At 42.5% G+C, this 13103-nt stretch overlaps 1 protein-coding gene across 1 annotated transcript in view; it reads right to left on the minus strand.

Annotated features, from left to right (window-relative positions):
- Positions 1 to 2808: 2808 nt before the first annotated feature.
- The window catches only part of RBM34 (RNA binding motif protein 34), a 42483-nt gene continuing 32188 nt past the window's right edge, over positions 2809 to 13103 (minus strand). The window contains exons 6-11 of the mRNA XM_060243083.1: positions 10686 to 10729; positions 9054 to 9137; positions 8797 to 8860; positions 8659 to 8701; positions 8199 to 8317; positions 2809 to 3452 (exon numbers count right to left, since the gene is read on the minus strand). Of these exons, the coding sequence (XP_060099066.1) occupies positions 3168 to 3452; positions 8199 to 8317; positions 8659 to 8701; positions 8797 to 8860; positions 9054 to 9137; positions 10686 to 10729 (639 nt within the window). The 3' untranslated portion in view covers positions 2809 to 3167. The remainder of the gene's footprint in view (positions 3453 to 8198; positions 8318 to 8658; positions 8702 to 8796; positions 8861 to 9053; positions 9138 to 10685; positions 10730 to 13103) is intronic.

The raw sequence follows: 13103 nt of genomic DNA on the forward strand, positions 1-13103 counted from the left end.
CATATGCAGCTCTTTCACACATATTGTGTGGCTCCTGAAGATCAAGGAGGAACTTAGTGCAGGCTTACTCTAATGTAGGTGTGCTTAGCATTGGGACCTTAGTCAGCCTCTGAGTGCTGATCTATAAGCAGGCAACTATATCCGCCATGTGTGAAGCAAGAAAGGAGGGGGGAATAGGCAAGCTTGTCCTCTCCATCACAGAGGCTGCTCAGAGACCTAGAGCAGGGAAAGAGATCACAAGAGCTGCCACTGGAAGGAGGGGTAAAATAAAAGCGTTTCAGAGCTCTTGTAGAGCTCCGTTTATTTATTTATTTATTTGGGATTTATATCCCGCCCTTCCCACAAGTTTACTAACCTTGGTGGCAAGGCAAAGAGAGATGCGTGATGTAAATGGTGGTCAGTGATTTATATGATACATGTGTTTCCTTCTCCCACTGGTGCAAAAAAAAAAAATCCCCAATTTTTCCCTGTGCTGGTTTTACGGGGACTGCTATTCCCAGCTTTTGTTTTTAAAAAAGGTCTCCTTCTAGCATAGTTGTGTTGTAAGGTGCATACATATGTATTTTATCTTTCTCTGCAAAGTAAGTATTGAGTTTTAATAAAGATGTGTAATATTTGTTCATGTCTTGCAGCTCTCAAACATCTGATGTTTATTCTACATGATTCTTACGTTAAGCAAGTTTAGCCACCCCTAGGTTAGATGATCCAATGATTCAGGGAAGGGGACTTGCAGCTTCCAAAGGTCCCAAGGAAATTGTAAGGTTTTCTGGTTCCAGAAGAGTGAAGTGGGCAGCCTCTGAGCCAGCATTTTGGCTGGCAGAACTGTAGTAGTTATAGGGACCTGCACAAAAGAATATAGAAGTAATAATTGTAAAGCTGAATCCAGGATGAGAATATGTGGGTTTTCTGACTCTAATTTAGGAAGGGGAGCTTCCCAAAAAGATAACAAAATGTAATTGCATCTATGTAGAGTGGACAAAAGGTAGAGGCTTCATCCATGCTTGAGTCAAGTTGGGAGGAAACGTTTAGACAAGATTGGTAAAAGTAAGCTTTTTAAGGTTCCTTGAGTGTGATTAGATTTTGTACTCAGGAAGTCTGAACTGTTCTTAGAATTTAAAATAAGTACACCAAAGCTATGAAGCTATCAGACTTTGGTCACATTATGAGACCAGTCACTGGAAAAGATAATGCTTGGAAAACTCGAAAGCAGCAGGAAAAGATGGATTGACTCAATAAAGAAAGCCGCGACCCTCAGTTTGCAAGACGTGAGCAATGACAGGAGGTTTTGGCAGTCATTAATTCATAGGGTCGCTGTAAGTTGGAAGTGACTTGACCGCATTCAGCACACACACAGATGAAATTACATTGATAGATCTGGTGGGTGCCTGATTTTGCAAGCCCCTGTGGCAATGGATAAGCTTGCAAGTTTATGCAGTTGCAAAAAAGGATTCTTCCAACTCAGCCTGGCTCAAAAAATGGCCCCGTACTTTGATTTGGCCACCTGGATCCATGCCGTGGTGATATGCAGACTAGACTACTGTAATGCACTGTAGATTGATCTCTCAAAATCAATTTAGAAACTCCAGTTCATGCAGAATGCTACAGCTCAATTATTATCGGGAGCTAGATGGTGCATGCATATTACATCCATTCTGCAGTCATGCCACTGGCTGCCCATTTGTTACTGAGCTCAATTAAAAGTATTGGCTATCACATACAAAGTCTTTCATAGCTTTGGATCCTAATATCTGCAAGACCATCTCTTCCCCTATGCTCCATCATGTCAGCTTCACTCATCTGAATAGGGCCTTCTGCAGATGCCAACTTACAAATGGTCAAAATCAACTACTGCCCATACATGTGCCTTCTCAGTTGTGGCCCCACCTTGTGGAATGGTCTGCTTGAGGTCAGGAAAGTTCCCACTCTCCTGGCTTTCTGCAAATTATGCAAGACTGAACTATTCAGGAGGGCTTTTCTACACAAATAATAGGATAGCACTGTGAAAATCATACACAAAATTACCTGGATAAATATATTAGGGATTGGTCTATATTACTGTGTATTGTTTGTTGTAAGCTGGATTCTACTCTATAATTTTGCATCATTTAATGTGTCATGTTAACAATTTGCTTTGCTTCAGTCCTGTTTTTAAAATTTCTGGTTGGTTCTGCAACCTCAAATCCTATTTAATTATTTATTGAATATCCCATTCTGTTGATTGTATTGTGTAATCCACCTTGAGATCCACTGAGAAAGGGGGACTGTAAATAACATAAATTAAAATGCCCCATCAGTGAATCAGTCTCATTCCCAAAGTTTTGGCTACTCATTAGCACAGCCTGAAGAAAACCTTAGCCTTGCCTTCTCCAAAGCACAGAATTACTAGCTCCTAAAATGGTTGCCAAAACAAATTTAGCCAAGAGGGAGTCAAATCAGGCAGCACACATATGGGAAGAGGAACCCTGGCAACAAGAATTTACATAATAGAAGCAGTTACAAGTGTGCAAAGCAGCAAACAAACAAAATTAAGGCAATGGAGGGGTGCAATTATTTCCATTGATTCCTCCCTTCTGCTGCAGCCCATTGAGTGCCCCCTCCCCAAATTTTGTCCCGGGAATCAGCGGCTTTTCAGAAACAGCATAGAGAGCAAAGGTATAATCTGCAGTGGGACAGGGCAGAAACTGCCATCACCTTTTGAGAAACTTGAATACATATAAAACTTCAGAATGTGTGGTTAGATACAGGCTGCAGTGGCTTCAATTTATAGTACACATGTTTGGAAATAAATTCATTCATGCCAAAAAGGGGAAAGATGAAACAATATTTTTAATTAGCAGGAACAAGCCTTATACAAAGCAGATTACTTGTGGTTAGCAGATCTCCTAGACAGACCTAAGCCGGGAAGAATTTGCAGGAACTGAAAATTGTCTGTGGTCCTAAAGGAAAAATAAATTACTAACAGATATATAGGGAAAATGGGCTAGTAACATTTTTGTGGTTACTAACTCTTGTTGAGCTCTCTTAATTTAACTACAATCCATACTGTAGTCACATGTACCAATCCATCCAAGCCTCGAAATTACAACTGAGAAAGTATGTAAGAATTTCAACAGAATGCCTACAAAATGAATTTTATTAAAAATACACACTTTGGCAGTATAATAATTTCATTTGTGCTTTTTACACTTTTTCTTTGCAATGTTAGTTGATCTTGGTTTTTTGCTCTTTTTCACTGGAGCAGCTTTTTCACCAACAAAAGTATCACTGGAACTCCTTTTTGCATTGTTCCGTGAGGCAGCTTTTTTATTTTTAAAGCTGACCAAGTTCTTTACATTCTTTCCTGATATTTTCTGTTGTGCTTTTTCTCTTTCAATACAGCGTTTCACTCTGAGCTTTCTTCCTTTTAGCTCAGAGTTGTTTAGCTTCAGAGCAAGGTGCACAGCATCTGTATCCTTCAAGGAAAAATATGTTATGTTTATGTGCATAGCAAACAAAAGGACGCTTAATTTCTATTTTAGCCCATACTTGTTTAATAAACTGCAGCACTTGACATTGCAATATTTATTCTGCAACTGATAAATAAATGGAGTTCTTTTATATATATATATATAAGGCTCTGGGGTGACGTCGCATCACAACGTTTTCACGGCAGATTTTTTTTATGGGGTGGTTTGCCATTGCCTTCCCCAGTCATCTACACTTCCCCCCCAGCAAGCTGGGTACTCATTTTACCGACCTCGGTATGGCACGCTTAATCCATAATGCACTGTTTCTGTAGCAGGCAAATACCAAAAGGCAAAAATAGCTTTACCATGCAATCCTAAACAGAATTACAGTCTTCTAAGTCCACAGATGGGATGACTCAAATCTGCTACACCTAAAATCAATAATTTCACTACTCTAAACAGGTTATATTTAGACTGCCTTGAAAATTGCTGTGTAAAGGTGTTAAGAGAATGGCCAGCTGGTCTCAAATTTACCCTTTTTGGGTAAAATTATCGAGAGGGCAGTAGCGTTACAGTTGCAGAGCTTCCTGGAGGATGCTTCCGTCCTAGACCCACATCAGTCCGGCTTTCGCCTGGGCCATGGGACGGAGATGGTGCTGGTCGCCTTAGTAGATGATCTCCAGCGACAACTGGATCGAGGCGGATCAGCAGTGTTGTTGTTGGACCTGTCGGCGGCGTTCGACATGGTCGACCATCAGTTGCTGGTTAACCACCTCGCCGATGCGGGGATACAGGGGTTAGCCTTACAATGGCTTTCCTCCTTTCTCTGTGATCGGGGACAAAGGGTGGCGATCGGGGGATGATCGTCCCAGAGGCATCCGCTTAATTGTGGGGTGCCTCTGCGGGTGGTGCTTTCCCCGATGTTGTTTAATATCTACATGTGCCCCCTTGCCCAGATTGTCAGGAGATTCAGGCTGGGTTGCCATCAGTATGCAGATGACACTCAGCTTTATCTGCTGATGGATGGCAGGCCTGCCTCCGCCCCAGAAAAACTGGCCCTGGCGTTACAAGCCGTGGCGGGGTGGCTCAGGCTGAGTCGTCTGAAGCTGAACCCAATGAAAACAGAAGTCCTTTGTCTGAGTCATGGTGGTCTGGGAAAGGAAATCCCTTTACCAGCCTTTGATGGGGCGCCACTGATATCGGCGCCTAAAGTCAAGAGCTTGGGGGTGCTACTGAAGCCCACATTGGCTATGGAGGCCCAGATAGCAGCCACTGCGAGATCTGCCTTTTTCCATCTTAGGCAAGCATGACAGCTGGCACCTTCCTAGAGCACAGCGACTTAGCAACAGTGATTCATGCTACGGTCACCTCGAGACTAGACTACTGTAATGCCCTCTACATGGGGCTGCCCATGTCTCGAATCCAGAAGCTGCAGCTGGTGCAGAATGCTGCAGCCAGGCTGTTACTGGGTCTCCCTATTCGGGATCATATGCAGCCGGGGCTGCGGAGACTGCATTGGCTGCCAATAGTATTCCGGATTCGCTACAAGGTGCTGGTTATTACCTTTAAAGCCCTATATGGTCGAGGTCCTGTCTACCTTAGGGACTGTCTCTCCCCACATATTCCCCAGAGGGTACTGAGATCTGGATCACAAAATCTATTAAAAATCCCCGGACCGAGGGAGGCGAGATTGAAGGCTACCAGAGAACGAGCCTTCTCTATTGCTGCCCCCCCACCTCGATGGAACCAACTCCCTGATGATGTTAGAACCTTGCGGGATCTTTCCCAATATATTACCTAGTTGTAATATTATCTAGTTGTCAGAAGTAGGATTTTAACTTGTGTTTCAGTTTTTATAGTGATAATTCTACTTAGTGGCTAGTGTCACAGCTACAGAGAAGAAAGCTCAGAAGCTGTGTTAAGGAAGACTGCCTACTTGAGGAATGTGCTAAACGTTTTGAATCCAGCAGTGGTGATGTTACTGCAAGGCAAGGAGTGCCTGGAAGGAAAATTTAGGCTGCAAGGCAGGAGACTTCATACCAGGACGTCCAAGGTAGCCTTCTCAAAAGTGCTGCCTGTTCCACGTGCAGAGCCTGCTATACAGACCCAAATTATAGGAGTATCAAATGTGTGGATAAGATGATGGTGTAGGGAGGAAACTGGGATATTTTTGGAGTAAGAAGGACCTGTACAAAAGAGACAGTCTCCACGTGTGCCAAGGAGGAACCCGGCTGTTGGTGCTTAAAATCAAAAAGGTGGCAGAGCAGTTTTTAAACTAAATCCTGGGGGAAAGCTGACAGAAGATGAACCATCTCTGGTTCAGGATGGCTCATCTCTAAAAGAGGAAGAAGTAGCTGGTACTGTTTTAGAAGGACACTGAGAGGGTGACAACAATACTGGTTGCCTGACAAGGTTTGGAGGCCACAGGAAGAAGGTATAAGTCTAACATCAACTAAAGATGTTTATATGCAAATCCTAGAAGTGTCTGAGGTAAAATGAGCGAGCTGGAGTGCTTAGTGTCAGAGGAGAACATGAACATTTAAAAATGTGGTGGAATGAGGATAATCATGTTGGATATTGTAACTGCGTGCAAGATGATGTGGGAGGGAAAAGGTTAAGAGCTCCCTCTCTCTCTGGTGCAGCTGGCCCCAACCTCTTATCAGTTAAATGTTGAGCCTCTTTGGCTTCTCTTGTGTTCTTATGAATCTGCAGGCAGTACTGGCCTAACGCCCCAAGGCGCCCTAGGCAGACTCATTGCCTGGTGCCCCCCCCACACACAATTCCCCCTCGTGGCTCTGCACCCCCCCCTCGACTCCCCTTTCCCTGCCACGCCTCCTCCTCCCCCCTCCCTTCCCCACCCTACATTGATTTAAATGCTGGGACAGGCTCTAGAGCCGCCGTTCCTGGCTATCCAAAGGCACCCCCCCCCCCACTGTTTAGGTGATCCAATTGGTGGGTAAAACTGTGCCGCTGTGCTCCATGTCTGTCAGGACCAGCATCCTGTAAGGGCGGCCCTGCTGCCACTGACTCCTCCCCACTCCACTTCCCAGACGGGAGAGAAGTCAGCGGCAGCAGGTCCTGACAGACACGGAGTGCAGCGGCACAGTTTTACCCGCTGATTGGATCAGCTGATCAGTTTGGGGGGGGCTTTGGATAGCCGGGAACGTGGCGCTAGAGCCCATCCCGGCATTGAAATTGACGCTGGGTGGGGAATGGAGGAGGGAGGATGCTGGGGAGTGGGCAAACGAGGCATTTACCTAGGAGGGGGGGAAGGCCAAATTTGCAACCCCCGCCCTGCCGGCACCCTAGGCAACAGCCTAGTTTGCCTAGCGGAGGAGCCGGCCCTGTCTGCAGGGCTTTTTTTGAGATGGAATGCACCACAACGCTGTTCTGGCTAGCTTCAGCAGCATTCCGACTGGCTTTGGCAGTAGTCTGGCTCCTCCCAGCACTCAGATGGCAGGCCACATGCGGGGGGTGCAGCAGCCTCTCAGTGTCCAAGTCACTGACTGAGCTCGGGGGTGGGGGTGGGGCTGAGCCATGATCACGCAGCAGCCTTTTGGCACCTGGGTCATTTGCCACACTTGGGGGCCCCAGCCTGTACTACCCAGCAGCTTCCCAGGGCTAAGCTGTGCAACAGCATGTGGTGATGGTAAGACCTTTCTTTCCATTTCTTCCCCCCTTCTTTCCATTTCTTTCTTCTCCCTCCTTCCTTCTATTTGTTTCCGCCCTTGTTTCTTTTAATTTCTTTCTTCCCTTTTCTTTCCATTTATTTTCTTTCCTTCCCTCCCTCCCTCCTTCTTCCTTTCTCTTTCTCCTTTCTGTTTTTCTTTCTTTCTGTCTCTCTCTCTTTTTACACAGTGTGTGAACAATACCACAGATTCTGGAGTAACTTTCAGCTTGTAATTTTATTGAGTAAAGTCTTGTTTTAAAAAATCCATTTTTAATGCAGGCGAAATGTATATTGCCAGCATACTTAGAGTGGTAGTGTTCCCATTCTGAAGATTCAGAACAAATTGGTAAATGGAATGATAACTTCTAAATGAAACAGTGGTAGGAAAATGCACGTTTTAACGGGGTGGTGTCAACTAAGGACAGTGATAAGTTCCAAGTAAGGTTTGTAATAGTAGTTTATATTTCATGTTTGTAAGTTTTTGAACTGAATTTTTAAAAAAAGAATTAAAAATGTAGGCCCGCTTCTGATGACACCGAGGGTGTGGCCTAATATGCAAATGAGTTCCTGCTGGGCCTCTTCTTTTAAAAAGCCCTGTGAATCTGGATGAGATATCAATGTTGCTGGAAGAGATGGGTGCAGTTTTTATTAATTTTTAACAGCTGCATCATTCCAACTGCACGGAGTTTAACATGACTGCAGTTGGCTAAACAGCAGGTACCTTGCTCCAGAACAAGTCAAAAAATTATCAAGAAAGATCTGCTGCAGTAAATATCTATCATGCATACAAACTCTCCATACTAAAGTAATTTCTAAAATAGGGTGCTATGTTCAAAGTTGTTTTAGTATAGTGCGTTATGATGCAACTCCTGTTATTAAGGATATTCAGTTACTTCTGCAAAGTAGTCTTTGATACTCAGTATATTGAAATAAAGCAAACTAGTCTTTTGGGTATCTATGAGGAGCTCTCTCTGTTATGATTGTAGTATATGAACTGGAAAGCAAAGACATCTCCACATTTTATATGTTACATACCGAATATTAAATCTTTTATCACAGCTAAGCAATGGAAGTTAACCTACCTCAAACAGAACATAACCAAATCCTTTGCCAATGCCAGTGTTCCGGTCTCTTACAATGCGCACACCCTTTACCGTTCCACACTCAGAGAAATGGTGCCTCACCGTATCATCATCAACGTCTGTAAGCAAACAGTTGGAAAAGTGTGCAGGAGCAAAAATGAAATTCTTTTAGATGTATGATCAAAATACTGAAAATGTTCACTTGCAACTTAAATGGAAGAAATTTCTACTTGAAATGGCTACTTCACTTTTGTAAGGGTATATATTTAATAAAAATGCAAGAAAAGAGAAGCCATGTTGGATCAGGCCAGTGGCTAGTACTTCCTTGGTAAATTATCACAATACATGTCTACAAAAAACCATGAATGAAACTGAATTTCATATGACCTTGTGGAATAATATTTTTTATGATCATTTAGTCTACAGTTACATGACAGTTGAATATCTGCCTTTTACTTACCATAGGGGAGATTTCCCACAAATATAGACCTCTTATTGTCATGCTACAAAACAAGCAAACAAGAAGAATTGTGTCAGAGACCTAAAGCAGCAGCTGCCAAAAAAAAAAAAATCTCCCTACAATGTTTCAGCTACTTACAGATGTGGATTCAGAAGCAAGGTCAACTCTGATGTGGAATCCATTAGCAAATTCAGTTCCATTACTATTGCAGCCACAAGAGGTAAAACATTATCAGAAATAATCAATTGCTGTTATGTATAGTTCTATGCACTGAAATATGTCAGAAATTTTTAAGATATGCTTTCAATTTTTAAGATATGTATAATATGCTTATCAATTGTATTCTGTTGCACTAGATTTTATGAAATTAATTTTTAAATATTTTTAAAGATTACCGTCTTAATGCATTAACAGCTGCACATTCTTCCTTGAAGACAACATAAGCATTGATGTACTTCCTATCAGGATGCACCTTTCGTCTAAAAAAATACAGTAATTTGTTTTTAATTGAAAATTAAGACTTACATTTACACTTTTGTAAGCAAGACACAAAAGGCTACAGAATTCATATATTCTTCAACATTGGCCATAAGTTGGCCATTGGCCATAAATTCTATCAATTAAATGGGGTGTTTTGTATAATGGCTAGACTAGAACAAGGGAAACCACACTTCCCTCTAGCTTGTGTAGCAGTCACTACCTTTCAGCCTTACCCAGCACACAGTACTGTTGTGGTGTGACACAGTTACATGAAGCTGCCTTATAATAAGACCCCTGGCCAAACAGGATCAGTATTTACTCTGACTGGCAGCTACTCTCAGGATTTTTCATGTGGAGACTTCTAACTGAAAGTGCCGAGGACTAAACCTGGGACTAATTCAGTGTAATGGAGATGCTCCACCACTGAGCCACAGTATTTCCCAAGGGCCATATATCCGCCCTAAACTTTTTTGGGGGAGCGTGGAATAAACAAAAATCTAATTTTAAAAAAATGCTTCCTGGAAGGCATACCAAGAACTGTACTTTTGTTTTCAACTAGCTCAGTCCTACAGTTTTCTAATCAAGCCCACCTCAGATCACACAGGATCAATATCCTCAGCTGTTTCCACATCAGACTCAGCCCCTGCACAACTGTGTTGTACCAAAAAGGAGAGACTCCTGCTTCTGGTACATGATCCAAAAAGAGTCCCTGTTTGCCACAAAAAAATCAGACAATGAGAATGGGACAGCTTATTAGGTGGATAAAAAAGGTAAAGGTGCAACCATCAGCTGTTTTGATGTTGCTTTCACAACGTTTTCATGGCAGACTTTTTACGGGGTGGTTTGCTATTGCCTTCCCCAGTCATCTACACCAGGGGTGGCCAACAGTAGCTCTCCAGATGTTTTTTGCCTACAACTCCCATCAGCCCCAGCCATTGGCAATGCTGGCTGGGGCTGATGGGAGTTGTAGGCAAAAAACATCTGGAGAGCTACCGCTGGCCACCCCGATCTACACTTTCCCCCCAGCAAGAGCTGGGTACTCATTTTACCCACCTCGGAAGGGTGGAAGGCTGAGTTAACCTGGAGCTGGCTACTTGAACCAGCTTCTGCTGGGATCGAACTCAGGTCGTGAGCAGAGGGCTCCGACTGCAGTACTGCAGCTTTATCACTCTGCGCCACAGGTAACTGTGCAATATCTTGGAGGAGAGAAGGGAGGTTTTGTAATTCCTTGACATCTAGAGAGAGGAGAAACTTCATCACAAAACCAAAGCAGCCAGGAAGTACTATAAACCCTTTCAAGGCAGGAAGTCAGAACTCATTTGTTGTTCTTCAAGTGTTATAAATAAATTACTTACCTCTGTATATTATATTGACCCAAAGAATTGTAAAGTAACTTGTAAAGCAAGGTTTAGAATAAATGAGAGGTCACTTGATCTTTACCATGAGCATTGCTTTAATTGGTCAAACAAGCTTTTTGGGGGCTGCATATTATAAACCTGTTATTTTGCTAATATTGAAAAATGAGAGACAGAACTTGAAAGACCTACTTTATGGCTGCCAGTTTTTTGGACAATGTATCTTCTGCTGGAATCTTAAAGAAAAACAAAGGTGTTAGTGGGTATTCTTGAGCTTCAAGATGTCACATTATGACTACCTGATAACATTATGCTCATTGCGGCAGAGGCTGTTGGTAATTCCAAAGCTAGGAAGGTGAGGACTGGTTTTGTCCAAACCTGGGCTCTCTTGACAGCACCCCCAGTCTCAGCTGTTTGTTGGCTCTGATAATAGTTTTTTCTGTCATTCTATCTGTTCTTGATGCAGTGGTAATAAGCTCTTTGCTAGTTTGCTGTACTAGGAGTATGTATAGAAGCCACTTTGAATGATTATTTTTTCAGAAAAGCAGAATACAAATATTTTAAATCACACAAACATTCTGGTATAATTTTTAGATGTGGATGGGGTAGAATACCTTGACATTTAGAGAGAGGAGAAACTTCATCACAAAACCAAAGCAGTCATCATAATATGGACTCTTTTAATTTATGTCTGGGGAAAAGTCTGCCAAAGCTCATGAAAGATTTCCATGGAGTACTGTATCAAGGCCAAACCGTTGCAATTGGACTACAACAACTACACATTTTTGCCACAAAACTGTGTGGAAACCATGACAATACTATATAGCTTTGGGAGGAAAAACAAATAGGGAAGTAATGACTGCAGCAGAAAAACACCCCATGTCTTCTATGTTCCACTGCATATGACATCTTATCCCTACTCAAGTTCTCTAGCAAGTACAGAACATTTGGAGGAGAGAGGCCAGCAGCAACCACAGATCATGCCTTGACTAGTAAGCCAGGCCAGAACTTGTAGGGTCCACGGCTAGGTCTTTATTTACTTATTACTGGAAATATTTATATCATGATTTTGCCTGCTTTTCTCCTGCTGTCATATTTATCCAAGTCCTTGTTCTCCATCCTCCCTTCCATTTGCTTCATGAATGTGATACTGCCCATCCTGCCTTTTTGACCCTTTCAAGGTGGAACAGTTAGTAAATTGATAATAAATAAGGAAGAAGAAAAAAGACAGGGGAAAATTATCAGCAGTGGTTCAATGGAGGCATGTTCATCAGTCCTAGGCAAGCAGACAAATTGTAGCTGGTAGGTTCATAGAGTATTAGGACCAATTCATTTGATTAAGTAAACTTGTGGATAAATACTTGTGGAGTTTTTTGGAGTATGCATATTTAAAATACCACAGCTAAACCTATTTTAGAAACTTTGCAGAGGCACAACAGCACCACTGAACCCAAAGTCTTACATGTTAAAATGTATTCGGCAGCTGGCAGAATTATCCAAGGCTCCCAAACTTGTACTAATTGTCACACCACCACTTCTACTTATCAGACATGTTTCATTTAAAATCATTTAAAATTACACTGTAATGACGGTGTAATAAAAGAGTTGCTGCTCACACATGAGAGAGCAGATGGAATCCCCAATCTAGCAATTTCCAAATGGCTGCTGGAAACAAAAAGAGGTGGTGAGAAAGACTTGTTCCTTTTTTCCCTTCCCTTTCCCTTAACACTAAAACTCTGGGGCAACCAATAAAGCTGACAGGAAATACATTCAGAACAGACAACAGGAAGTATACACAATACATAATTGAACTTGTGAATCCACCATCGCATGATATGGCAAGTGTCATGCAGGTCAGGTTTGTCAGTGGCTAACTGTTCCATCTCCTGAGGCAGCAAACCTCACAATATCAGTGGTTGGGGCAGGGACAAGAACAGGGAAAGGCTTTGGCATCTGTGCCATACTTATGGGCCTTCTGAAGTAACAGGACGCTTGAGCAAATGGACCATTGGTCTGATCCAGAAGAGCTCTAATTATGTTCATAACAGAATACTTTCCAGTAACTTTTATTAGCATACTTGAATATTTACCACAATTGATGCTACTATTTAGCATACCCAGTTCTAAGCTAATTTTCCACCCCTTCCTGAGAAACTGCCATGATCAACTAACCCTTGTTTGGGCAGTTCAATTTTATGAAGACCATGGGTTCCATCCTACCACTATGCATACCTAAAAGACAGCATAATGCCTGGATGCAAGAGACTATAGGGTCAAGGGAATGTGCCTTGCAGTGATGGAACACGTCAAGCCTTAATTATGTGTAGAAGTAGTTTACAAAACTTACTGCACATAGGTAAGAGCTAAGGAAATGTTATTCTCCTGCATGTTGTGCAGTTCCATTATTATCCCAAGCAGGGTTCCCCAACTTTTGGAATTTTGAGGCAGTGGAATTCGTGACTAAAAAATGGCTGCCACAGGAGGTGGAGCCAAATACACAGAGAAGAGGAAGAGAGATGGGGAATATAAACACACACAAATGAAACTGGGGGGGGGGGGGCAGAGTTGTAACATGTCCTCAGAAAATGCTCAATAGAGGAAAAGAAAATA

The sequence above is a fragment of the Heteronotia binoei genome, chromosome 1, assembly GCF_032191835.1.
Source record: "Heteronotia binoei isolate CCM8104 ecotype False Entrance Well chromosome 1, APGP_CSIRO_Hbin_v1, whole genome shotgun sequence".
Lineage (NCBI taxonomy): Eukaryota > Metazoa > Chordata > Lepidosauria > Squamata > Gekkonidae > Heteronotia > Heteronotia binoei.